This window comes from Papio anubis, chromosome 17, assembly GCF_008728515.1.
Source record: "Papio anubis isolate 15944 chromosome 17, Panubis1.0, whole genome shotgun sequence".
Taxonomy (NCBI): Eukaryota; Metazoa; Chordata; class Mammalia; order Primates; family Cercopithecidae; genus Papio; species Papio anubis.
Window position 1 is genome coordinate 50,013,783 of NC_044992.1, and position 26,386 is coordinate 50,040,168.

The following is a 26,386-nucleotide window of genomic DNA, read 5'->3' on the forward strand; positions in this document are numbered from 1 at the left end:
AGCGTAGGCGCCAATTACGCAGAGAATGGGGAGGCTCCGCTATTCTCTAAATTCAGGGAGAGGCGGGCGCGGTGGCTCACGCCTGTAATCCCAGCTCTTCGGGAGGCCGAGGAGGGCGGATCACGTGAGGTCAAGAGTTCGAGACCAACCTGGCCAACACAGTGAAACCCCATCTCTACTAAAAATACAAAAATTCCCCGGGCGTGGTGGTGCGCGCCTATAATCCCAGCTACTCGGGAGGCTGAGGCAGGAGAATCGTTTGCACCTTGGAGGTAGAGGTTGCGGTGAGCCGAGATTGGGCCACTGCACTACAGCCTGGGCCACAGGGCAAGGCTCCATCTCAAAACAACAACAACAACAAAAGGCTGGGCATGGTGGCTCACGCCTGTAATTCCAGCACTTTGGGAGGCCAAGGTGGGTGGATCACAAGGTCAGGAATTCGAGACCAGCCTGGCCAATATGGTGAAATCCCGTCTCTACTAAAAATACAAAAATTAGCCGAGCATGGTGGCGTGCTCCTGTAATCCCAGCTACTCAGGAAGCTGAGGTAGGAGAATCGCTTGACCCCTGGAGGTGGAGGTTGTAGTGAGTCAAGATCACGCCACTGCACTCCAGCCTGGGTGACAGAAGGAGACTCCATCTCAAAAAAACCACACACACGCAAAATAAAATAAAATAAAATAAAATCACAAAAAAAGAAAGTGTTATTCAAATAAAGACTTGAAGAAGGTGAGGAACGAATTCTTGCCTACATCTAAAGGAAGAGCATTCTAGGCCAAGGGAACAGCAAGAGCACAGAGGGTGCCTGTTCAGGGATTAGCAGAGACTGGTGTGGCTAGAAGATGGGCAAGGAAAAGAGATACAGAAAATGAGGTGAAGGAGGTAAGGGGATGAGGGAGGTAAGGGTGTTGAGCTGTCTACCACCTAGGCTTTTACAGGGAATATAAAGCTCTGGCTCTCACTTTGAATGAGATGAGATGGCTGGGTCTTGAGCAGAGGGACTTACTTCATTTTTAAAAACAACTTTATGGGGTATAATTTACATACCGTAAGACTCACACTTTTTAAATGTACAGTTCAATGATTTTTAGTACATTTACAGAGTTGCACAACTATCACCATAATCCAATTTTAGAACATTTCCTGTCTCCCCTTGCAACCCCGCCACTGTGGCCTCCCAAAGTGCTGAGATTACAGGTGTGAGCCAATGTGCCTGGCCAAAAGTTTTTCATTTCAATAAAGTCCAGGGCTTATGCTTTTGGTGTAAGAGAAACCACTGCTTAACCCAAAATTGTATGTAGTATTGTCTATTTTATTTTTATTTTGAGACAGTGTCTTACTCTGTTACCCAGGCTGGAGTGAAGCGGAATGAACAAACATGGCTCACTGCAGATTTGACTTCCTGGCTCAAGCAATCCTCTTGCTTCAACCTCTGGCATAGCAGGGACCACAGGTGATCGCTACCACGCCCAGCTAATTTTTAAATTTTTTGTAGAGATGGGGTCTCACACTGCACTCTGGCCTGGGCAACAGAGTGAGACTCCATCTCAAAAAAAAAAAAAAAAAGGAGATAGGATCTCACTTTGTTGCCCAAGTTTCTGCTTTTTAAATTTAACATTTTTCTATATTGCTACACAGTTATTGTAGTTATCATGGCTACATTACACTACACTAAATGTACTACCTTAGTGTATTTTTTTTTTTTTACTGCTGGAAATTCTGTTTCCCCTTTGGGTGATTACAATAATGCTGCAATGAAGAGCTGACTACTTACTTATGATAGAGACTCATAACTGGGATTACAGAATTAAGACTCTGTCGGCTATTTAATGTCTCTTCCTTAACATTGGGAATCATTTTCCAAAGTGCTTGTACATAATTATATTCTGCCTCCAATAATGTATGAGGAAGCCTGTTTTCGTATTGCCTTGGCCAGTATTGGGTATCATATATTTGGGGAACAAAAGCAAAAAATGGCACTTCCTTGTTATTTTAATTAGCATCATTCATTGGTGATAAGGCTGAACTTTTTGCTATGTATTTGCTTATTGTAGTTACCTTTTTTTTTTTTTTTTTTGAGATGGAGTCTCGCCCTGTCGCCCAGGCTGGAGTGCAGTGGTGCAATCTCGGCTCACTGCAACCTCTGCCTCCCGGGTTCACGCCATTCTCCTGCCTCAGCCTCCCGAGTAGCTGGATTACAGGCACCCGCCACTACGCCCGGCTAATTTTTTGTATTTTTAGTGGAGATGGTTTCACCGTGTTAGCCAGGATGGTCTCGATCTCCTGACCTCATGATCTGCCCGCCTCGGCCTCCCAAAGTGCTGGGATTACAGGCGTGAGCCACCATGCCTTTTTTTTTTTTTTTTTTTTTTAAAGAGACACCGTCTCACTCTGTCACCCAGGCTGGAGTGCAGTGGTGCAATCTCAGCTCACTGGAACCTCTGCTTCCCAGGCTCAAGCAGTAGTTACTTTTTTATGAATTATGTTTGCATTCTTTCATTATTTAGGTATTGAATTCTTAGTATTTTTCTCAGTATTTGTAGCAATTTTTCATGAAATGCTTTAACGTATTTTCCTGATGTTCAGAAAGTTATAAATTTTCAAGTCAAATCTGCTTATTTTTCTTGATGACTTATATTGCTTAGAAAGTTATTCCCACTTCCAGAAGTGTCTTTCTTTTCTTTTAAATGTATGTGGTCTTCTTATAGTTGGTATTGGATGTGATATGTGGAACTAGATTGATTTTTCTCCTGGTTTTGTGACTAGGGATAGTGTTTACAATCCTCCTTCTTCTTGGCTCTTTCAGCATGAAAGCCCCTTTAGGAGAGGTGACTGGAATCATCCCCAAAGAATTCTCCCCTAGTCCTGGTATGGCTGCTTCATTGTCCTGCGTTTCTTCCTGCTTGGCTGTCCCTAACACCATCTCAGAAAAGCATAGAGAAGTAACAGGCTTCTAGAGAGGTAGGGCGTATAGTGTCACAACTGAAGATTTGGAAGTTGAGACCACCTGGTTCTTTACCATCCACTAGCCATGTGACCTTGTGCAATTCATTCAACTGTTCTGTGCTTTGTTTTCTTATTTACAAAATGAGAATAATAGTATACAATAGTAAATATCATAAAGGGTAGTGTGATAAATGAGCTGATACAAGTGGAACACAGGGCAATGACTGTTACATAGTGAATGCTCTGTGTGCCCTCCCACTTGGGAAGTATATGTAGTCAGTGTATGTAGTGCTTGAGGGATTAGTGAATAATCCACAACATATCCTCAGTCATCGATTCAACAGATGTTTATTGAGGATCTATTATGTGCCAGTCCCTATTCTAGGTCTGAGAGGATATACTGGTGAACTGCTCTGATAGTTTATATTCTAGAGGGGAGAATTTGACAATAAACATGTAACCAAGTTAATAAGATAATTTCAAATAATGGCACATGCTATGGGTTGAGTGGTGGCCCCAGAAGATGTTGAAGTCCTAACATCTGGGACTAACACATGGGAATGTGACCTTTTATGGAAATAGGATCGTTGCAGATGAGGTCATTAATGTTAGCCCTAGACCAATATGACTGCGTCCTTATAAATAGGGGCAATCTGGACACAGAGACAGACACGTACTGTGTCTGAAGGAAGATGATGTAAAGAGACACAGGGTGACCTCTAAGCCAAGGAAGACCTGAGGCTGCCAGAAGCCAGGAAAGAGGTCTGGAACGGATTATTCTCTGGCTCCCTTAGAAGGAACATGGTCCCGCTGATACCTTAATGTTGGGCTTGTAGCATCCAGAACTCTGAGACAATGTATTTTTCTGGTTCTAAGCCATCCACTTTGTGGTACTTTGCTACAGCAGCCCTGGAAAGCTAATACAGTAGGTGAAAGGGTGATGTGATAGAGAGTAAGTGGGGGCAGGGTGGGAGGAGCTACTTCAACTGGGGGATTCAGGAAGGCCTGTGTTATCTGGAAACCACTGAGGGTGATAAGTAGGGAAGAGACATGACTGGGTGACTTAAAAAGAAACTATTTACTGGGGGATAGAATATATAGGGGAAAGGACATAAATCATATGTGTATTTTCAATGAATTTTTACAAAATGAACACGTCAATGTAACTAACACCCAACTCCCTCTCCCATGCCTCCTTCTAGTTGGTGCCCACCCTAAGGGCAAACAATATCATCAATTCTGACACCCTATATTGAGTTTTGACTGTTTTTTGAATTTCATGTAAATGGAATCATACATGACATACTCTTTTGTTTCTGTTTTCTTTTGCTTATCATGAGATTCACCCACCTTGTGTAGTTTTAGTTCATACATTCTCAATACTTTGTAGTATTCCATTGTGTGACTATATTAAAATACAGATATCTCTCTTGCTATTAAGAGGCATCCGGGTAGTTTCCAGTTGGGTCTATTGTGAATAGCGTCGCTATGAACATTCTTGTTCATGTCTTTTGGTGAATATATTTATGCATTTCTCTTGGGTGGGTCCTTAGAATTGAGGTTTCTGGGATCTCTCTCTCTCTCTCTCCCTGTCTTCCCTAGGTATAGATATTCAGCTTGAGTAGATGCTACCATGTCTGTGGCTGATATATTAAAAAATTATTTTGAGCTGGCCTAGTGTGCACCTGTAATCCCAGCTCCTCAGGAGGCTGAGGCGGGAGGATCCCTTGAGCCCAAGAGTTCGAGACCACCTTGGGCAACATAGCAAGATCCTGTCTCAGTCAATCAATCAATCAATGATAAATTTTGGTGCTGAGTGAAGAATAGAATGTGACAGTTGCTAGGGGGTGGCAAGAGTGGAAATGGAGAGACCAGATAGGAGCCTATTGTAATAGTCCTAGCAAAGGATGACGGTGGCTTTGGCCAGGCTAACAAGAGATGGAGGAAAGCACACTCATACAGGATGCATTATACAGGGAAAGCTGACAGGACCTGCTGATGGATTGAATGTGGAAACATGAGGGAAAGAGAGGAATCAAGATTGACTGTTAGGTTTTTGGTTTGAACAACTGGGTGAACAGTTATGTCAATTACTGAGATGGAGAAGAATAGGAAAATAACAGGTGTGTGGGAGAATCAAGAATTCTGGTTTGGCCATGTTAAGTTTGATATGCTCATTAGGTTTCCAAGTAGAAACATCAAATAGATGGTTGGAACTCAGTGAAGATGTCAGATGGGAGATACGAACCTGGGGCCCTCAAATCAGCATACAGATGATTTTTTTTGTTTTTTTGAGACAGAGTTTCGCTCTTGTTGCCCAGGCTGGAGTGCATGGCGCGATCTTCGCTTACCACAACCTCCACCTTCCAGGTTCAAGTGATTCTCCTGCCTCAGCCTCCCGAGTAGCTGGGATTACAAGGCATGTGCCATCGTGCCGGCTAATTTTGTATTTTTAGTAGAAACGGAGTTTCTCCATGTTCAGGCTAGTCTCGAACTCCTGACCTCAGGTGATCTGCCTGCCTTGGCCTCCCAAAGTGCTGGGATTACAGGCATTAGCCACTGTGCCCGGCCGCATACAGATGATACTTAAAGCTATGAACATGCATTGATCCTCTTAGGGAGAAAGTGTAAGTAGAGAATAAACGACATAAGTCTCCTGAAGCATGCCACCATTAAGAAGTGGAGCAGAGGAGGAAGGGCCAGCAAAGGAAATGGGGAATCACTGTTGAGGCTGGAGAAAGATCAGAACAGGTTGCTGTGTGTATTTTAAGAAGGGGAGTGGCTAAGATGTTGAGTACTACTGAGAGGTTCAAATAAGATGAGAGGTGACCACTGGTACTGTCAACATGGAAGTCACTGGTAACCTAACAAAAATTGTATCATTGAGAAAGTGGGGTTGAGAAGTCTGATTAGAGTGGACTGGAGTAAAGGGGGCATGAGGAAGTAGAGTAAGAGACAATAAATAATTCAAGAAGTCTTGCCAGGAAAGAGAGCACAGAAAGGGAGTAATAGCTACAGAGGAACCTGGATTCGGCGGGGAGTTTTCTCAAGATAGGGGATATTGGTCATGTCTGGAAATGACCCAGCAGAGTAGAAATGTGATTTAGGAAAATGAGGGGCTAATCATGGGCACAGACATTGAGAAAGTGAAAGGGGATGGAATCCAAGGAACAAAAGGAAGAGATGGGAACAGGTATGTTTCCTTCAATGAAAGAGGAAAGGCAGAAAGTATTTTGCAGATTGGCAGATTTGGTGGTGAGATGATGAGGAAGTTCTCATTTGCTTCTGTTTTCTCAATAAAGAATGAGCCCAGACCTAAGTTGGAGGTGGGAGAGAAGGAATACTGGAGGTTCAGGGAGATGAGAAAGTATGACAGTCATTGGGAGGGGGAGAGCAAACTCGTCAGGAGCATGTAGTAGGAGCTCAGGCAGTGTTGTGCACTCATATGAGATTTCGGGACATGAATTTAAAATTAGACCAGTCATCAGTGATCACATGTGACTTGTAAGCACCCAGAAATGAATAGTTATTGTTAAATGTAGTGGTACCCTCCAGTTGTTCACTGAATAAACAAATGAATGAATAGAGTATTATATAAAACACTCGGATGGGGAGGAGGAAGGGAAATAAAGAGGATGTGTATCTGTCTTATAACCTACTTGAAGGAGACAAAACATAATTATTTGAGAACAAAGCATATTTTAACAGACACAAACACATTAAGTTTTCCAGTTGATGTTATAAATTCTGAAAGAAATACAGAATAGTGGCATACTTAAAATAGGATGGAGTTAATGTGGGAAATAATTCCTGAAGTTTCAAATCGGATCTCAACAGTTCCTGGGGAAATGTGTTAACAGAAAACAGAGGTAAAAGGGGGAAAACTGTTAGATGTTTATGAGCAAGATGGATAGTATGAGCTATGTTATATGTGGCCTTCTATAAGCTGAAAAGGACTTTGAGCTTGAAAGCAGGAATGAAAATAATTACTGTAATTTAAGGACTAACCTCTTCATGCTAAGCGTTAACAGATCAGTTACTTATCTGACAGTGGCTACTATTTATTTTGTATCTAAGCACTGTGCTAATTGTTTTACATATATTATTTCTAATATTCACAACACTACAATATTACATACTATTATTTATTACTAATTATTAAAATTCCATTTTACAGATGAGGGAATTGACTCAGCATTTCAATAATTTGCCCAAGATTCCAGTTAGTAAGGAGCTGAGGTGGGATTTGAGGCACAGGTCTCTGATTCCAAAGGCCATAGTCAGTCTTTTGTGCTTTACTCCATTTAATTGTGTATTCCCCTCATTCTCCTAGCACTTAGTAGAGAGGCCAGTCTAGGATAAATGTTCAACAGCAAGGGCGACCCCAAAATATAAATCTGATGACCTCTTTTTGCACTTAATCTAGATTGTTTACTAACAACCCTCCTCACCCCCAGCTCACCAGTCTTTGTCTTCAAGACAGTCTCCTTCCTTCCCTGGAGCATTTGCTGCACTTACACCTCTCAAGGCTCTTCTCACTCTTTCCATGCTAACTCCTTTATGTCCTTTAGATTGCAGCTTGTCACTTGTTCAGAGGCCTTCCTTGGCCATTCGATCTAAAATAGATCTCTGGTATTTTCTATGTCATCCACTTGTTTCCTAATATTTATCAAATTTTGCAGTTACTTTGTCAGTTTACTTTCTGGTGTTTTTCCAATATTATGCCCCATGGGACCAGCAACCTTGAATCTTGTTTGCCTTTGATTTCCCAGAGCTGTGCTGTTCAATACAGAAGCCAGCAGCCACATGTGGCTACTGAGCACTGTACTGTAAATGTGTTATTTTCTTATTGAGATGTGCAGTTAAGTGTAAAATATGCACTGGATTTTGAAGACTTGGTATGAGAAAAGAATGCATAAGATCTCGATTTTTTAATGTTGATTACATGTTGAAGGACTTGGATAAACTGGGTTAAATATATGACTAAAATTTTCACTTGTTTCTTTTACTTTTTAATTGTGGCTACTAGAAGATTTCAACCTACATATGTAACTCACATATTTCTAGAATCTGAGACAGTGCCCTGGCCCATTTTATTGAATGAAATATCCAATGTCGAGAGAGAGATCGAATGAATGGGTGTATGAAGAGGTATAGTCTTAAGCTTCCATTAGGCAAATAGATACAGCAGTACCATAGAAGTTAGGAGATCTGGGTCCTGGCTCAGGATGTACTGGAAACGCCTTGGACAAATCTTGCCCTACTCTGGGCATCAATTTGCCCATTAGGTAGTTGATCTTTGAGGTCCGGAAGCTTACGACAGTCAGTTGGCAGGGAAATGTACCAGGAAAGCTTGGTACAACCGCACTTGTGTTTTTCGCTCTAGCCTAAACACTTGAGCCTCGGCAAACGGGCAGAGGCAGCGGGAATCAGGGACTACACCCCCGAACCCAGTACCCGGGTCCCCGACTTCCCCGAGCCTACGTCACTGGGGCGCGACGGCGCTGTCCCCGGGACTGCAGCGATTGAGGTCCCTTCGGTGAAGGCGAGTTCCGGGCCAACAGAGAGGGTCGCACCGTTTCCGAGTCTTTCGGAGGCTCAGTTCTCAGCGCACCATTCCCCACAGCTCTCCTTTTTACTTCACCCCTACCCAACACTTTACCCCGGGGAGCATCCAAACCCGAGTCTCATCGCGGCTGCGCAGCGCACGTGCACAGCCTAGCAGGAGTCTCGGCGATTGGCTGTGACGCAGTTTCCGGCGTGAGCGGCGAAAGCCGGGAGGGCGAGCGAGAGAGCTACCAGGCAGCAGGCTGCCGGCGGGCGGGCGGACGGCACGGAGGGAGGGAGCAAGCGAGCAGTGAGTGAGCCAGCGAGGGCGGCCGGGTCCCGAGGTCAGCCGAGATTTCTCAGGTCCCTCCGGCCCCCTCCCTGGAGTCCACAGCGCCTCCGGTGTCCAGCGGATCGGAGACGGCCCGGCCCGGCCATGGCCTCGTTGCTGAAGGTGGATCAGGAAGTGAAGCTCAAGGTAGCGGCACCGGTCCGGCCTTTTTGCCCCTCGCTTTGATCCCCCAGCAGTCTGACTGGCTTCCTACTCCCCATGTCGTCTTTGTCTCCCTGGGGATACCAGCTCTGAGCTTCCGCTCGACTCAGCCCAGCCCCCAACTCCCGGGGTCGGCTTCGCGGGAGAGGAAAATATAGGATGGCTTTCTGTACCGCGTCTGATGATGGAGAGTCCCGGGGACACCTCCGCGGACACGTGTTGGACTCAGGGCTTTAGGCCAGTGACAGCTGGAAATTCCCCAGCCCAACAACGTCCCTGGACACTGCCCCTGCCCTTGGTGGCTGGCCTGCCTGGTATCATAGGCCAGGTCTGGGTGGGGGTTGGCACGTTTGTGAGCTCACATCTTTCCTAACTACCTGTCTTTTGTCTGCTTATCAAATTCAGACAGCTTCAGACACAGGAGGGAGGGAGGGGAGAGGAGAGAGGAGACAGGCAGGTGCTGCCCTCAAAGCCCTGCTTTCTTCTCCTGAGATGGAAAAATGGATCCTCAAAAAAATAAAGTATTTGCAGTCTGGGGGCCTCTCAGCTTCTTATTACAGTTACAAGGTGAGGGAAAGACAGTTGGATTTGGGATTCTCTATCCTGCTCTTACCTCTGTCCCCAGGTACTGAATTGCTCTCTTTGTTAATTTTAGGTTGATTCTTTCAGGGAACGCATCACAAGTGAGGTGAGTGAAATAAATAGAAAAATGAGTGTTGGTTGAGAGTTTCCCAAAGAGGAGATATCTGTAGAGAGAGAGAGAGAGACCTTCCCACAGATATTAATTCAGCTGTATTTTCCCTCCTCCTTAGGCAGAAGACTTGGTGGCAAATTTTTTCCCAAAGAAGTTGTTAGAACTTGATAGTTTTCTGAAGGTGAGAGACCCTTTTCTTTCCTCAAATTCCCCTATTTTTTTGGCCCTGGTATTACTGTCAACTGGAACAAATTGTGTGTTGATTCTTCTTTTTATTTTTTTAAACTGTAAAAGCGCTTTCATTTCTTGCTCTTCAATCAAATACTTCTTTGTTCAGCTTGAAAAGATTAATGTTTTGGGGTGGGTGTCTTTCAGGAACCAATCTTAAACATCCATGACCTAACTCAGATCCACTCTGACATGAATCTCCCAGTCCCTGACCCCATTCTTCTCACCAATAGCCATGATGGACTGGATGGTGTAAGTGTCCTATATTTATCTTTGTGTTCTTGAGCAGTAGGTCCTCTGTCCTCTGTTTCCTTGTCAGTTTAAGATGTACAGAGGCAACAGTGGGATTTGGATCTGGGAACTAGGACTGTTACAGACATGATGACTCTAGTATAGTTGTTTTATTTCTTATTTATTTATTTATTTTTGAGAAAGGGCGTCACTTTTTTTTGCCCAAGCTGGAGTGTAGTGGCGTGAGCACTGCTCACTGCAGCCTGGACCTCCCAAACTTAAGTGACCCTCCCTCCTCAGCCCGCCAAGTAGCTGATACTACAGGAGTGTGCCACCATGCCCAGCTGATTTTTGTATTTTTTGTAGAGACAGGGTTTCACCATGTTGCCGAGGCTGGTCTCAAACCACTGAGCTCAAGTAATCCACCCGCCTCAGCCTCCCAAAATGCTGGGATTACAGGCGTGAGTCACTGCACGAGGCCTGCGGTATATTCCTTTTAGACCCTGAGTTTCATTTACAACGTGAAGTGAATGTGCTAATGCTACTCTCAGTGTTAGAGTGAGTTTCAAATAAAAGAGAACTAGCTTTGGCCAGGCGCGGTGGCTCACACCTGTAATCCCAGCACTTTGGGAGACTCAGGTGGTTGGATCACGAGGTCAGGAGATGGAGACCATCCTTGCTAACACGGTGAAACCCCATCTCTACTAAAAATACAAAAAATTAGCTGGGCGTGGTTGTGGGCGCCTGTAGTCCCAGCTACTCAGGAGGCTGAGGCAGGAGAGTGGCATGAACCCAGGAGGCGGAGCTTATAGTGAGCCGAGATAATGACACTGCACTCCAGCCTGGGCAACAGAGCGAGACTGTGTCTCAAAAAAAAAAAAGAACTAGCTTCATCAGGTTACCTGGTTTTTCCCATGGCTCTGAAAAAGACTTTACTTAACTTTGTTTCTGTGTCTTGATAAGTGTTATGGGATATGAAGTTCTTGCTGTGTAACTGCAATCGCTGTTTTGCTGTACATCTTTAATAGCTAGTCCTTATCAGTCATGTGTCCGCATGCTACTATAACACTGATGATACTGAATTGTTGTCTGTAGTACCGCCTCATTGACAGAACTTGTACGTCTGGAAGGCAGGAACTACCTTTTTTTTTTTTTTTTTTTGAGACAGTCTCACTCTGTTTCCTAGGCTGGGGTGCAGTGGCGCGATCTCAGCTTCCTGCAACCTCCCCCTCCCGGTTTCAAGTGATTCTCCCACCTCAGCCTCCATGTAGCTGAGATTACAGGTGCGCGCCACCAAGCCCAGCCAATTTTTTTATTTTTAGTGGAGACAGGGTTTCACCATGTTGTCCAGACTGATCTCGAACTCCTGATCTCAGGTGATCCACCCGCCTCAGTCTCCCAAAGTGCTGGGATTACAGGCATGAGCCACCGTAGTCGGTCGGCAGGAACTATCTTAATCTTTGTATTCCCAGCACCTAGTGTTGATACTGGTCCATAGCAATTGCTGAATGCGTGGTTGTTGACTGAATAATGTGTTCCTTTGTGGAACCAGCAGATTTGTACGTATTCCCTTAATTATCTTCCCTGCTTTGATAGTTTCTTTTTTCCTATTCCTTGTAATACTTAATGTGTTGTATTTCTGGAAAGATTGGTCTTCCCAACTACAGCATAATTTGCTTTGTGGCAAGAACCTTTTCTTTCTTTTTCTGAGGGGGGACAGAGCCTCACTCTGTCACCCAGGTTGGAGTGCAGTGGCACAATCTCAGGTCACTGCAACCTCAAACTCCTCAACTCAAGCGATCCTCCTACCTCGGCCTCCCAGGTAGCTGGGACTACAGGCACATGTGCCATCACGTCCAGCTAGTTTTTGTATTTTTTTGTGGGGACAGGGTTTCCCTGTGTTGCCCAGGCTGGTCTCGAGCTCCTGGGCTCAAGCAATCTACGTGCCTTGGCCTCCCAAAGTGCTAGGATTACAGGCATGAGCCACCGCACCTCGCCTCCTAAGAACCTTTTCTTTTCTTTTTTTTTTTTTTGAGACAGAGTCTCGCTCTGTCGCCCAGGCTGGAGCGCAGTAGCCGGAAATCAGCTCACTGCAAGCTCCGCCTCCTGGGTTTACGCCATTCTCCTGCCTCAGCCTCCCAGGTAGCTGGGACTACAGGCGCCCGCCACCTCACCCGGCTAGTTTTTTGTATTTTGTAGTAGAGACGGGGTTTCACCGTGTTAGCCAGGATGGTCACGATCTCCTGACCTCGTGATCCGCCCATCTTGGCCTCCCAAAGTGCTGGGATTACAGGCTTGAGCCACTGCGCCCAGCCCCAAGAACCTTTTCTTAAAGCTTCATGTGTACTTACGAAATTGTGCAGAAATTAATAACACAAACTATGAGGCTGAGGAAGGGATTAAACTTGCTTGAAGGGTATCTTGTGATGGACATGTGGGTGTCAAAAGAAGGCTCATCCCTGCCTCTTTGTATCCTTAGCCCACTTATAAGAAGCGAAGGTTGGATGAGTGTGAAGAAGCCTTCCAAGGTAAGAGGCACCCTTACCTTACCTCTCCTCACCCCACCCCTGACTTGCAACCCTGAGAAGCAGGTGGATCTAGTTCTCCTGACCAGGAGGCAAGATCTGATCTTACTTCCCAGAGGTAGCATTCCCAGCTCCTCCAAACATGGTTGTTATTTAGTGCTCTTAACCTGGTTTTCCAATAAACAGAGGGTTTAAGACTTTTGTCATATTTCAGATGCTCATCTGTTGTTCTTTTGTTCCATACATTCTCGTTGACTCATAGTGGTGTCTTGGTAGGATTGTGACAAAGGCAGAGGTCATAGCATCTGATAGGTATAGGGAAAATGAGAGAGAGACAGGGGATGCTGTGTCCTTCCCTCTTCCCTGATCATTTGACCTTCATATCTCTGCCAGGAACCAAGGTGTTTGTGATGCCCAATGGGATGCTGAAAAGCAACCAGCAGCTGGTGGACATTATTGAGAAAGTGAAACCTGAGATCCGGCTGTTGATTGAGAAATGTAACACGGTGAGGCACAGGCTAGTGACCTATGGGCCGGCCCCAAGTACCCCACCTGAAGTGCAAGAAACAGTGGATGTACGGGTGGTATGGGAATTGGCAGACTAGATTTTTTTGTGGTTTTTTTTTTTTGAGATGGGGTCTTGCTCCATCACCCAGGTTGGAGTGCAATGGCGCCATCTCGGCTCACTGCAACCTCTGCCTCCGGGTTCAAGCGATTCTCCTGCCTCAGCCTCCTGAGTAGCTGGGATTACAGGTGCCTGCTAACACACCCAGCTACTTGTTGTGTTTTTAGTAGAGATGGGGTTTCACCATTTTGGCCATGGCTAGCCAGGCTGGTCTCGAACTCCTGACCTCAGGTGATCCACTCGCTTCAGGCTCCCAAATTGCTGGGATTACCAGTGTGAGCCACTGTGCCTGGCCACACTAGGTATTTTGGCTTCTGTGTTCCTGGCATCTGGCCCCAGCCATCTGAATTGTGTACTTAATGGCTTCAGCCTTCAGGCAAAGGTCCTCATATATGTTTTGACCTCCAGGTCAAAATGTGGGTACAGCTCCTGATTCCCAGGATAGAAGATGGAAACAACTTTGGGGTGTCCATTCAGGTAATGTACTTGAATTACGAACTGGGAAGAGCGGCTTGGGAGATACTCTCATCTCCCCTGCGTTAGCTTTTTTTCCTTTCTCCTTGGGGCTGCTGTGGATGTCATGGAAGTGGCTTTTGATGCACCTGTTGTTTGTTTTAGGAGGAAACAGTTGCAGAGCTAAGAACTGTTGAGAGTGAAGCTGCATCTTATCTGGACCAGATTTCTAGGTAGGGCTGCTTGGGCTTGGCCGAGGCATTGGGGGCTGATGAGGTGGTGGGCACCATCAAGGGTCTCCTGCAGCTTCCTCCTCTTCTCTCTCCTTTCAGATATTATATTACAAGAGCCAAATTGGTTTCTAAAATAGCTAAATATCCCCATGTGGTAAGTAAGTGGTTTGTGGCCTGAGGGTGGAGGTGGCAGGATAGTGAACAGTGACTGTTACTGGGAAGGAGCTATCTGGGAACAGTTGGGCCTTGGGGACTAGCTTTTTCCTCTACCCTCTTTGCAGGAGGACTATCGCCGCACCGTGACAGAGATTGATGAGAAAGAATATATCAGCCTTCGGCTCATCATATCAGAGCTGAGGAATCAATATGTGAGTAACCTCAGTCCTTGTCCATAGTTGCTGTGGCTTCACTTAGTTCTGTTGAGAGTATTCTTGAAATTCTCTGAAGGGCTGAGATGAGGGTCTGAGGTAAAATTAGTAGACTAAATTCTGTTCATCAACTGAGTGTTGAGAACCATGAAGTCCTCTAGCGGGGTTTCTCTCTTCTTTCTGCCAGAGAGGAGGGGTGTGCCGTACAGTATGGTTAAGATATCGGTGTTAGAGTCAGACAGACTTAGGTTTGCAACCAGGCTCTACCTGTATTGTGTGATCTCGAGCAAATTGTTTAAGCTCAAACTTCAATTTCTTCTTTAAAATGGGACTGGGCTGGGTGCAGTCGCTCATGTCTGTAATCCCAGCACTTCGGGAGGCCAAGCCAGGTGGATCACCTGAGGTCAGGAGTTTGAGACCAGCCTGACCAACATGGTGAAACCTTGTCTCTACTAAAAATACAAAATTAGCTGGGCGTGGTGGCACATGGCTGTAATCCCAGCTACTTGGGAGGCTGAGGCAGGAGAATCACTTGAACCCAGGAAGTGGAGTTTACGGTGAGCCAAGAGCGTGCCATTGCACTCCAGCCTGGGCAACAAGAGTGAAACTCCGTCTCAAAAAAAATAAAAATAAAAATAGGCCTGGTGTGGTGGCTCACGCCTGTAGTATCAGCACTTTGGGAGGCCGAGGCGGACATATCACTTGAGGTCAGGAGTTCGAGACCAGCCTGACCAACATGGAAAAACCCTGTCTTTACTAAAAATACAAAAAAAAATTGGCCGGGCATGGTGGCACATGCCTTTAATCCTAGCTACTTGGGATGCTGAGGCAGGAGAATTGCTTGAACCCGGGAGGCAGAGGTTGCAGTGAGCCGAGATTGTGCCCCTGGACTCCAGCCTGGGCAATAAGAGCGAAACTCAGCCTCAAATAAAAATTAAAATTAAAAAAATAAAATGGGACTGAAGAGGCCGGGTGTGGTGGATCACACCTGTAATGCCAGCACTGTGGGAGGCTGAGGCAGGTAGATCACATGAGGTCAGGAGTTTGAGACCAGCCTGGCCAACATGGTGAAACCCCATCTCTACTGAAAATACAAAAAATTAGCTGGGCATGGTTGGTGGACCCCTGTAATCCCACCTAATTGGGAGGCTGAGGCAGGAGAATCGCTTGAATCCAAGAGGCAGAGGTTGCAATGAGCCAGGATTGTGCCACTGCACTCCAGCCTGGGCAACAGGAGCGAAACTCCGTCTCAAAAAAAAAAAAAAGAAAAGAACTGAAGAGTACCTACTCACAAAATTCATTCAATTTTAAAATAAGTGAGATAACACATTGAAGAACCTGGTACAATTCTTACTATGTTAAGTGCACAATACCTGTTAGTTGCTACTAGACACTTGGGGCCTCGGAAATACCCATTTACACCCAGTTGAAGTATAAGAGGGGTGGTGCTGCCACCCTGAATGCAGGCTCAAGTGAGATTAAAATTACAGTAAGTCGGCTGAGCACAGTAGCTCACATCTGTAATCCCAGCACTTTGGGAGGCTGAGGTGGGCATTTCACGAGGTCAGGAGATCGAGACCATCCTGGCTAACACGGTGAAACCCCGTCTCTACTAAAAATACAAAAAATTAGCTGGGCGTGGTGGCGGGCGCCTATAGTCCCAGCTACTTCGGAGGCTGAGTCAGGAGAATGGAGTGAACCTGGGAGGCAAAGCTTGAAGTGAACCGAGATCGTGCCGCTGCACTCCAGCCTGGGTGACAGAGCAAGACTCTGTCTCAAAAAAAAAAAAAAAAATTACAGTAAGTCCTCACCTAATGTTGTCCATAGATTTTTACAAACTGTGACTTTAAAAATGATGTATATGAAAACCAAGTTTTTTTAATTAACATTGTAACAAAATGATGTTATTTAAATCCAGGTTATTTGAGGACCTTCTGTACTTGATTTGCTCATCTGCTTAAAGTCGCAGTTACTAAGAACCTATTGGTGACATTAAGGGCTTACTGTATGCAGATGATTGCTTGGGGATTTGTAGAGGGGTCTGTCACTTTCTTTTTTTTTTTTTTTGAGACGGAGTCTTACTCTGTCGCCCAGGCTGGAGTGCAGTGGCCGGATCTCAGCTCACTGCAAGCTCCGCCTCCCGGGTTTACGCCATTCTCCTGCCTCAGCCTCCCGAGTAGCTGGGACTACAGGTGCCTGCCACCTTGCCCGGCTAGTTTTTTGTATTTTTTAGTAGAGACGGGGTTTCACTGTGTTAGCCAGGATGGTCTCGATCTCCTGACCTCGTGATCCGCCCGTCTCGGCCTCCCAAAGTGCTGGGATTACAGGCTTGAGCCACCGCGCCCGGCCCAAGGGTCTGTCACTTTCTTGGTGAGGTAAGGGTTGTACAGATATGTGATTTCCCTGATCCTTCTTCTCCCAGGTCACTCTACATGACATGATCCTGAAAAATATCGAGAAGATCAAACGGCCCCGGAGCAGCAATGCAGAGACTCTGTACTGAGGCCAGGGCCAGGGCCAGGGGACTCTGTGAGTCTGGCTCAAGACCGACATTGCCTTGGTTTGTTACATGACTATCGTGATGGGGAAACTGGCTGGAAATAGTAATCACACCTCTCTGTTTTTAGTTAGAGTCTAATGAAACTCTCATCTAGTTCTGTGATGTGTTTACCTCTTTTTTCAGGCCTCAGGAACTCTTCTATTTCCTTCCCTAATACCCCACACCCAACCTGTCGTAATTTCTGGAGAACTCCAGGTTTGTGTGTGCAGGCTGTTGGCACAAAAATACTTGTGTTTTCACTCTTCTCCTCTCTCCCTCCTGTGTCTTGCGCTGTATGTTTTCTTCCTTTTGATAATTAGTTGGTTAAAAGCTGAAGGGAACCGGAAGGAAAGTGCTAGGTGTTTTTTAGGAACTAGGGTGGTGGGGGGATGAACTTCTCTTCCTCACATGAGGTTACTGTTTCTTTCCTCTGTGGGGCATTGGATCCTTCCACAGTTGCCCTGGTGATGACTTCGGGCTTTGCATCTGTGTACATCCCACCTTGAATCTTGATCATGACAAGAAACACGTTAGGCCTTCAGTCAATTCCCAAGCTCCTTCTGATGTTTTTATAATGGGCGTTTTCACATGCACATATGTGTATGTACGTATACACCCATACAGACATGCACACACACTCCTACTCCATTAGCTAACATACCCTCCCTCTCCACAATCCCTGTCATGTACCCTGTCATGTACCTTTCATGATGGTTGTCTTAGTTGTCATCTACCCAAACAAACGTCCTGGGCCCGTCCTCCCTCCTGATACTGTAGCCTCTTGGTACCCAGGGTGAGTTGGTGGAGAACAGAGAGATGAGAAGCAGAGGGCTTGGGGAAGGCCTATTCCTCTCTGACTCAGCCCTTTTTGGCATTACTGCAAAAGCTTGACTCCTGGTTGCCTTTTCCCAGCCAGTTGTCAGTTGGGGTGAAGATGTCTGCAAGTATGAGGTCTGGACGCTGCTGCTCATGTTGGGCTTTCCTTTTGGGAAATATTTCTCTTATTTATAGTGTTGGGCTTCTGGGGAAAGCAGTCATTGGTGTGTATGTGTATGTGCACGCACACACATACATATACACGTTTGTGTATGTGGAAATGCACTGGGCAAGTCAAAACTATAGAAGAGTTGCCTCCTGTCTCTCGAATCTTCCAGAGATATCACTTAACTGTTAACAACTTTTGTGTTAATCCCCGTCAGCCCCCAGCTCTTTTATTCTACCACGGCTGGAGAGTTGATACCTGCAGTCAGCCTGCCAGTAACTCTTAGTGTCTGTTTCTGACTTATTCTTCCTGTCTCTGTCTTCCAACCCCCAATAATATTTCCACCTGGGATGCATCATTTGTACTCCCGATACTCTGTAGAGAAGGAGTCAGGATGCTGTCTTCCCACAAATAGTACTCAGTAACAAACCAACTGCATTTTAGTTGGGCAGTGCTCCCACCCACCCTCCAGATCCCTTCCAGCTAAAACCCTTCCCCCTTCCCTCCATGTGTTTCTCAGTTCCCCGTTCTGTTTGTTGGATTGTTCCACTGCCCCTCCTCCTCACCCTACCACCCTTGGATCGTAATGTAAAATTCTTTTACCATGTCAAGAAATTATTAAAAATACAGGTACTTTGACCTCTTTCTAAAGCCGCAGACCCTGGTGCAATGCTCTGGTGGCTAGGGACGTACTCATGCTTGCATGTGTGCACACTCGGACACCCACCTCCATGGACACCTAGCCACCCTGTTGTGTGTCCTTATTGCCAGTTGAGCTGAATCTTTTCCCCAGTATAGTGGAAAGACTGAGGCTTCTGCCTACTGAGCTAGGGTGGGTGCTTTATTTGTGTTCAGTCTGAATTATGGGAAAGTTAGCTCTTCCTAGACCTAAGCTGCCTTCTTTCCCTACTTTCAGAAGATCCTAGTTCCTTCTTCCTGAGTGATACCCGTGAGCTGCCAGTAGAGGCTGCTATCGCTCCATGTGTAAGGAATGACCTGGTTCAAGGCATGTCCTGCCCAATCATTTTCTTTACCTTATACTAATTCTCCCTGAATAATGTCTTCAGTTTCTTGAGGAGACTCATGGTTTTGGTTTTCAGATTACTTGGAGGGCTGCCTAGGAATCGATCTCCCTCTGAAATAAAAGTTTCCTCAACTTGCACCTCGCAAGTAGCCTTCTGATTTCCAATGATCCCCTCGTTGTCTCTGTGAAAAGTTTAAGGTCTTGAACAATGGAGGAGCAGCTGCTCTGTTCTGTTTCAGAGATGACTACCAAAAGCTAGTGGTTTGTGAGTGCTTCCCCTGTGCCAGGCTCTTAAGTACCTAATGTGCATGATCACATTTAATCTTTAGGAATCTGTAGGGTAGTTGTATCTATTTGTTACAGATGAGGACACTGAGACTCAGGATGAGTATTTCCGCTAAGGTTACACAGCTGAGGGAACTGGGATTGGTGGACAAACCTGATTACTAAGCCCAGGCTCTCAGCCACTCCACTGGATGGAAAAGGCCTGACTACAAATCAAGGGCTTGGCATTAGGCAACAGGCAGAATTCAGTGCTTACTGCTGAACATGGCTGTGAATCCTGGAGTTGTTGGGATGCAGTTCCTGCCAGGAGGTAGGAAAATGGACAGCTCAGTGCTTGCATGCAGGCTGCAGAACTTAATTGGGCATCTGAGGTTTGTACTCTTCCTGAGACCCATTCCGGGTGGAAACTGGAGGTTAGCATCGTTAACCCAGATTCCCTTTCATCTGGTCTAAATGGTGAAAATCAGTAGTTGGTACTGACTGCTACCAGTGGGAGTTCAGGGGCAATGAAGAGGCTATGCATGTGGAAGCAGTGCCTTGGGCCAAACCACAGGACAGAAAATTGGAACAGAATTACATAAATCAAGGTCAGAAATTTCCTGCCCAACCCATGGGGTGGAGTTTTCTCCATTCCTATCCATCCTAGTGAATATAAACCCCGACTTGATGTCAGTAACTGGAAGGAGCGGCTGTTAGAACTCTGATTTCAGCTCTCAGCATCCACTATGCATCTCAAGATAGTCCTGGCGTTCCTGGCACTGTCCCTCATTACCATCTTTGCCCTGGCCTATGTTTTGCTGACCAACCCAGGTGGTTCCAGCCAGCCTCCCCACTGCCCCTCTGTATCCCATAGGGCCCAGCCCTGGCCACACCCTGGCCAGAGCCAGCTATTTGCAGACCTGAGCCGAGAGGAGCTGACAGCTGTGATGCGCTTTCTGACCCAGCGGCTGGGGCCCGGGCTAGTGGATGCAGCCCAGGCTCAGCCCTCGGACAACTGCATCTTCTCAGTGGAGCTGCAGCTGCCCCCCAAGGCTGCAGCCCTGGCCCACCTGGACAGGGGGAGCCCCCCACCTGCCCGAGAGGCACTGGCCATCGTCCTCTTTGGTGGACAACCCCAGCCCAATGTGAGTGAGCTGGTGGTGGGGCCGCTGCCTCACCCCTCCTACATGCGGGACGTGACTGTGGAGCGTCACGGCGGGCCCCTGCCCTATCACCGTCGCCCGGTGCTGAGAGCTGAGTTTACGCAGATGTGGAGGCATCTGAAAGAGGTGGAGCTACCCAAGGCACCCATCTTCCTGGCTTCCACCTTCAACTACAATGGCTCTACCTTGGCAGCTGTGCATGCCACCCCTCGGGGCTTGCGCTCGGGGGACCGAGCTACCTGGATGGCCCTCCACCATAACATCTCAGGTGTTGGTCTTTTCCTTCACCCCGTGGGGCTGGAGCTACTACTGGACCACAGGGCCCTGGACCCTGCCCACTGGACTGTCCAGCGGGTCTTCTACCTTGGGCACTACTATGCAGACTTGGGCCAGTTGGAACGGGAGTTTAAGTCTGGCCGGTTGGAAGTGGTTAGAGTTCCTCTACCTCCACCAAATGGAGCTTCATCCCTGAGGTCTCGGAACTCTCCAGGTCCTCTTCCGCCTCTTCAGTTCTCACCCCAGGGTTCCCAGTACAGTGTGCAGGGAAACCTGGTGGTATCCTCCCTCTGGTCATTTACCTTTGGCCATGGGGTGTTCAGCGGCCTGAGGATTTTTGATGTTCGGTTCCAGGGTGAGCGAGTAGCCTATGAAGTCAGTGTCCAGGAGTGTATGTCTATCTATGGTGCCGATTCACCCAAGACGATGCTGACTCGCTATTTGGATAGCAGCTTTGGACTTGGCCGTAACAGCCGAGGCTTGGTGCGGGGAGTGGACTGCCCCTATCAAGCCACGATGGTGGACATCCATATATTAGTGGGCAAAGGGGCAGTCCAGCTGCTTCCGGGGGCTGTGTGTATATTTGAGGAAGCCCAGGGACTGCCCCTCCGAAGGCACCACAATTACCTTGAAAATCATTTCTATGGTGGTTTGGCCAGCTCAGCCCTTGTGGTCAGGTCTGTGTCATCTGTGGGCAACTATGACTACATTTGGGACTTTGTGTTGTACCCAAACGGGGCACTTGAAGGGCGGGTCCATGCCACGGGTTATATCAACACAGCTTTCCTGAAAGGGGGAGAGGAGGGCCTCCTCTTTGGGAACCGTGTGGGGGAACGAGTGCTGGGAACGGTGCACACACATGCCTTCCACTTCAAGCTAGACCTGGATGTGGCAGGTGAGTGCTGAGGGATGAGGGCTTGGGGGTGGGGTCAGGTAGGGTAGAGGGAAGGGAAGGGAAGGGAATCTCCCAGGTCAAGCTCAGATAAGTGGCAAGAGCGGGGTGTTCCAGCACCACAGCTCTAGTGGCAACAGGACAGGGACTGTTTAAGCATATTCAGTGCAGTCAGTCTGGTACTGGGCTACTGGGTATCTGGCAAAAGGTGAAAAGGGTTCCTCCGCCTAGCCCCTCTGACTTCCTGTGATTGTGAAATCAGTTTAAATGTAATGGCTGGGCATGATTGCCTTAGCCTCAAGTGACACTGGGTGGGTGAACTGGCCCAATGGGGCTGGAGTTGGAACACTTTGCTTCTTCCTAATTCTGAGGGTCAGTGAGGGTGGGGAGGGCAGGGTCCTGAGCCGAGGTCGGAAGCAGTCTGTTCAGAGTCTTCAGGGTCGGGGTGGACCTGGGGCTTGGGAAGGGGAGGGTACCAAAGCTGGGGTTGCTCCCCATGATAGGGCCACTCCTTGTCAGGAGGGTCATCCCATTCCTGTCATCACTGTTGACTCATGGCAGGCACACAGTCAGCTTGCTGCAAGTATGGAAAGAGATTTCTCAAGCACAAAGGGCTCAAAGCACACAGAGGACTTGCTGTTCCTGACAGACTTTGTCAAGGACAGAAAGGAACTTACAGACTCAGACTTTTAGATCCACAAAGAAAATTAGAAACTCACCAGACCCTCCCCATTTTAAGGGAAACTAAAGAGGGTGGCGGGAGATGGGACAGGAAATGACTGCCCAGGTATAATGCAACATAAACTAGTATTTCTTGTGAAATGTTTTCTTATCCTCAAGTCTAAAGACATGGCACGTTGGCCGGGCGCGGTGGCTCAAGCCTGTAATCCCAGCACTTTGGGAGGCCGAGACGGGCGGATCACGAGGTCAGGAGATCGAGACCATCCTGGCTAACACAGTGAAACCCCATCTCTACTAAAAAATACAAAAAACTAGCTGGGCGAGGTGGCGGGCGCCTGTAGTCCCAGGTACTCGGGAGGCTGAGGCAGGAGAATGGCGTGAACCCGGGAGGCGGAGCTTGCAGTGAGCTGAGATCCGGCCACTGCACTCCAGCCTAGGCAAGAGAGCCAGACTCCGCCTCAAAATAAAAAGACATGGCACGTGCATGCCTGCGTGTGTGTGTGCATGAGGGTAGGGAGGACTAATAGCATGATTGAAATGATCATTTTTTTAACTAGATTACTCTTTGACACACTTGGATTTTGACTTGTCTTCTGATTGGAAGTTTTTTTCAGCATCTTTGGCATTAAAGAGCCTTGTTTTGGGAAGTAACATTTATTGGACTCCTAGCATGTGCAGCATGGGCTGCTGCTGTGGGCCAGAGAGGGTGTGTCAGGCACCATCGCACAGGATGGCTGCAGAGGCACCAGCTTCAGTGCAGTCCCTCCTGTGCCAGGCGCCTTCACATAGGTCTCGTTGAAAGGAACTAACAGTCCAGACCTGCAGAAAGTGACCAAATGCTGAGTTAGGCAATGCGGGTTATGGATGCTGTAGAATTCCAAGGAGCTCCCAGACAAAGGTATGAATGTGCTCGCTTCTGAAAAAGACTGACAGTACTTCCCACCTTGCTGAGATCGAAAGTGAAGCCTCAGAGCTGGGAGGAGTATGCAGGGGACCATGGGAAGGGATTGGGTTTTCTTTTTTGGAGGCAGAGTCTCACTCTCACCCAGGCTGGAGTGCAGTAGTGCAATCACAGGTTACTGCAGCCCCAACCTCCTGGTCTCAAGCAATCCTCCTGCCTCAGCCTCCTGAGTAGCTGGGATGACAGGCACACACTACCACACCCAGTTTTGTTTTGTTTTGTTTTGTTTTTTTTGAGACAGAGTCTCACTCTGTTGCCCAGGCTGGAGTGCAGTGGTACAATCTCAGCTCATTGCAACCTCCACCTCCCAGGTTCAAGCGATTCTTGTGTCTCAGTTCAACTGATTCTTGTGTCTTGGCCTCCAGAGTAGCGGGGATTACACGCGCACACCACCACACCTGGTTTTTTTTTTTTTTTTTTCTTTTTAAGTAGAGATGGGGATTCACCATGTTGGCCAGGCTCATCTTGAACTCCAGTCTCAAGTGAGCCGCTCGCCTTGGCCTCCCAAAGTGTTGTGAGCTACCATGCCTGGCATTTGTTTGTTTGTTTGTTTGTTTGTTTAAGTTTTAAAAAAATTTTTTTTATTTTTTAAAGAGGCAGTGTTTCATTCTGTTACCCTAGCTGGTCTCCAGCACCTGGGCTCAAGGGATCTGCACCACCCTTCCACCAGCCTCCCAAGTTGCAAGCTGCCACACCTGGCTCCGGAGTCAGTTTTTCAACTTGCTTCTCCACGACAAGTATCATTATCCGTTTCATAGTTAAACGAATGTCATCAGTCAGCTGCATGTGCTTTTCTGTTTACTGGGCACAGCCATAGAACAGCTTTAATTATGCCCAGTGTAGGGATTCAGAAAGTGAATCGGAGAAGCAAATTGGTCCAGGGACTGTTTGGTAGTCCAGTGCTAATAGAACTTTCTGCAGTGATAGAAATGTTCTGTGCTTGTGTTGTGGCTCTAAACAGTAGCCACTAGCCATGTATGGTAACTGGGCACTTTAAATGTGGCTAGTGTGACTGAGGAACTGATTTTTTTTTTCTTTTTTTTTTGAGACAGGGTCTTGCTCTGTTGCCCAGGCTGGAGTGCAGTGGTGTGACCTCAGCTCACTGCAACCACAACCTCCTGGGCTCAAGCAGTCCTCCCACCCCAGCTTCCCAAGTAGCTGGGACCACAGGCATGTGCCACCATGCCTGGCTGATGTTTTTATTGTTTATAGAGTCAGGGTTTCACCACGTTGCACAGGCTGGTCTCAAACTCCTGGGCTCACGTGATCCACCCGCCTCAGCCTCCCAAAGTGCTGGGATTGCAACTGTGAGCCACCTCAGCTGGCCCTGAATTTTAATTTTCATAGCCACGTGTGGTTAATGGTTACCCTATTGGACAAGGCAAGTTGGAAGAACACAGGAACTTGCGCTTGCCCAGACCTGGCTCCCAGCACAGTGTGCTCTGATACTCTCTCTGCCTTTTGTCACGCCAGTGCAGTGGACATCATGTGGAAGACAGGGACCTGGCCCAGAGACCTTACCTGGTGTGGAACTCATCTCCCTTCCCTCCCCCTGGCAGGGCTGAAAAACTGGGTGGTAGCTGAAGACGTGGTGTTTAAACCTGTGGCCGCCCCCTGGAACCCGGAGCACTGGCTACAGCGCCCACAGCTGACTCGGCAGGTCCTGGGAAAGGAGGACCTGACAGCTTTTTCCTTGGGAAGCCCCTTACCCCGTTACCTCTACCTGGCTAGCAACCAGACTAATGCCTGGGGTCACCAGCGCGGGTACCGAATCCAGATCCACAGCCCCCTTGGCATACACTTACCCCTGGAGAGTGACATGGAGAGGGCCCTCAGCTGGGGGAGGTGAGGAGGGCCCTGGCCTGGGTGGAAGGAAAGGACTGCCCCTCACCTACCCCAGCCCTTGGAGACAAACTCCCTGCCCATGGCTACCTGTACCTCCCCTCAAACCCAAGTTAGATACACGGTGTGAAATGGTCTCACACAGAATCGGATCTAAGGGACTTCTGGGCCAGGAAAGGCACCTGACATCTTCCAACACCACCTTCTTACGATTCCTGGTCAGATACCAGCTTGTGGTGACCCAGAGAAAGGAGGAGGAATCACAGAGCAGTAGCATCTATCACCAGAATGACATCTGGACTCCCACAGTCACCTTTGCTGACTTCATCAACAATGAAACCCTCTTAGGAGAGGTTGGTTGCCCTAGGGACATAGGAAAGGGACACCTGTGGGCATGGTGTCTTGGCTGCCCAGCCTCTGGCCAGAGGTTAGAGGGAATGGCCGATTACAGTTCACAGATTCAGAGGCCATGGAGTTTTCTGATGAGCAACACAGGTCATCCCTCCTGGGGTGAGATTAGCTCTGGGACACTGGCTCCCCCTCTCCCCGCATAGCTGCTTACATAGATTGTGCCATGTGTTGTATGGGCATGAGGCTAGGCAGAGTGGAAGCCAGGCTGAGACTGCAGGCTGGGATTGTGGCTGAATGGTGGTTCTTTGGGTCTTGCTTGCATAGTCCTCCAGCTCCTCCCTCTTCCTGCAGGATCTGGTGGCTTGGGTCACAGCCAGCTTCCTGCACATTCCCCATGCCGAGGACGTCCCCAACACAGTGACTCTGGGGAACAGAGTTGGCTTCTTGCTCCGACCCTATAACTTCTTTGATGAGGACCCCTCCATCTTCTCCCCTGGCAGTGTCTACTTTGAGAAGGGCCAGGATGCTGGGCTCTGCAGCGTCAATCCTGTGGCCTGCCTCCCCGACCTGGCAGCCTGTGTCCCGGACTTACCCCCTTTCTCTTACCAAGGCTTCTAGTCCTGAGGGTGTGGCGGGGGGCATGGTTAGTCACATGTACCTTTCCCTGTTTCTACTTCTGTTCCCGGTGTTTTTCACACCTGCTCCCCAGATTCCCCACCCTTCAGTGTTTCTCTCACATGAAAACCCCGTTAGTCCCTTTGGTTAATTCTTACTTCCTGTTCATCTCTAAAATGTTAAATTATAAAAATGATTTAAAAATATTCAAACAAAAATACCACAAATCCTACTACTCAGAAAAAGGTGGTGTTCACATTACACCAGACATCTTTTTATGCATGTGCGTTCAAAAGGAAGAGTAGATAGAATTTTGTAAAACAGATGTTATATGTAATTTATAATAAAAAGTATTAGAGGAATTTTACTTGAATTTATCATTTGACCTTTTAAGTAGCTAGAGTCCCCTGGAGCATACTAAGGACTCTGGCCAGGGAAATTAGCAGTGGGAGA

General features: G+C 47.5%; 2 protein-coding genes across 3 annotated transcripts; both read left to right on the forward strand.

Annotated features, from left to right (window-relative positions):
• Positions 1 to 8,091: 8,091 nt before the first annotated feature.
• On the forward strand, positions 8,092 to 18,521 carry PSME3 (proteasome activator subunit 3). Of its 2 annotated transcripts, none has more exons than XM_003913107.5 (11): positions 8,092 to 8,971; positions 9,642 to 9,674; positions 9,799 to 9,861; positions 10,056 to 10,160; positions 12,619 to 12,667; positions 13,058 to 13,170; positions 13,698 to 13,766; positions 13,908 to 13,975; positions 14,075 to 14,129; positions 14,257 to 14,343; positions 16,766 to 18,521. In XM_003913107.5, the coding sequence occupies exons 1-11, from the start codon at positions 8,930 to 8,932 to the stop codon at positions 16,844 to 16,846; spliced, it is 765 nt and encodes a 254-aa protein (XP_003913156.1). In that variant the 5' UTR covers positions 8,092 to 8,929; the 3' UTR covers positions 16,847 to 18,521. The 2 variants fall into 2 exon arrangements, with proteins under 2 accessions (XP_003913156.1, XP_009188970.1); XM_009190706.4 differs by lacking the exon at positions 8,092 to 8,971 and adding an exon at positions 9,014 to 9,553 and having other exon boundaries at positions 16,766 to 18,491.
• Positions 18,522 to 19,033: 512 nt separating this feature from the next.
• AOC2 (amine oxidase copper containing 2) lies at positions 19,034 to 26,295 on the forward strand. Its single transcript, XM_003913105.5, has 4 exons — positions 19,034 to 21,486; positions 24,685 to 24,970; positions 25,191 to 25,320; positions 25,670 to 26,295. Exons 1-4 carry the CDS (start codon positions 19,899 to 19,901, stop codon positions 25,934 to 25,936), a joined length of 2,271 nt encoding a protein of 756 aa, XP_003913154.2. The 5' UTR covers positions 19,034 to 19,898; the 3' UTR covers positions 25,937 to 26,295.
• Positions 26,296 to 26,386: the final 91 nt, after the last annotated feature.

What these genes read in the sequence shown, in the direction of transcription:
- PSME3 (XM_009190706.4), top strand. Translation starts at nt 9,479, where the DNA reads ATGGAAAAATGGATCCTCAAAAAAATAAAGTATTTGCAGTCTGGGGGC. An exon ending in ACTTTGGGGTGTCCATTCAG is followed by an intron (nt 13,767 to 13,907) that starts GTAATGTACTTG and finishes TGTTTGTTTTAG; the next exon opens with GAGGAAACAGTTGCAGAGCT. An exon ending in CAGAGCTGAGGAATCAATAT is followed by an intron (nt 14,344 to 16,765) that starts GTGAGTAACCTC and finishes TTCTTCTCCCAG; the next exon opens with GTCACTCTACATGACATGAT.
- AOC2 (XM_003913105.5), top strand. Translation starts at nt 19,899, where the DNA reads ATGCATCTCAAGATAGTCCTGGCGTTCCTGGCACTGTCCCTCATTACC. An exon ending in GCTAGACCTGGATGTGGCAG is followed by an intron (nt 21,487 to 24,684) that starts GTGAGTGCTGAG and finishes TCCCCCTGGCAG; the next exon opens with GGCTGAAAAACTGGGTGGTA. An exon ending in ATGAAACCCTCTTAGGAGAG is followed by an intron (nt 25,321 to 25,669) that starts GTTGGTTGCCCT and finishes CTCTTCCTGCAG; the next exon opens with GATCTGGTGGCTTGGGTCAC.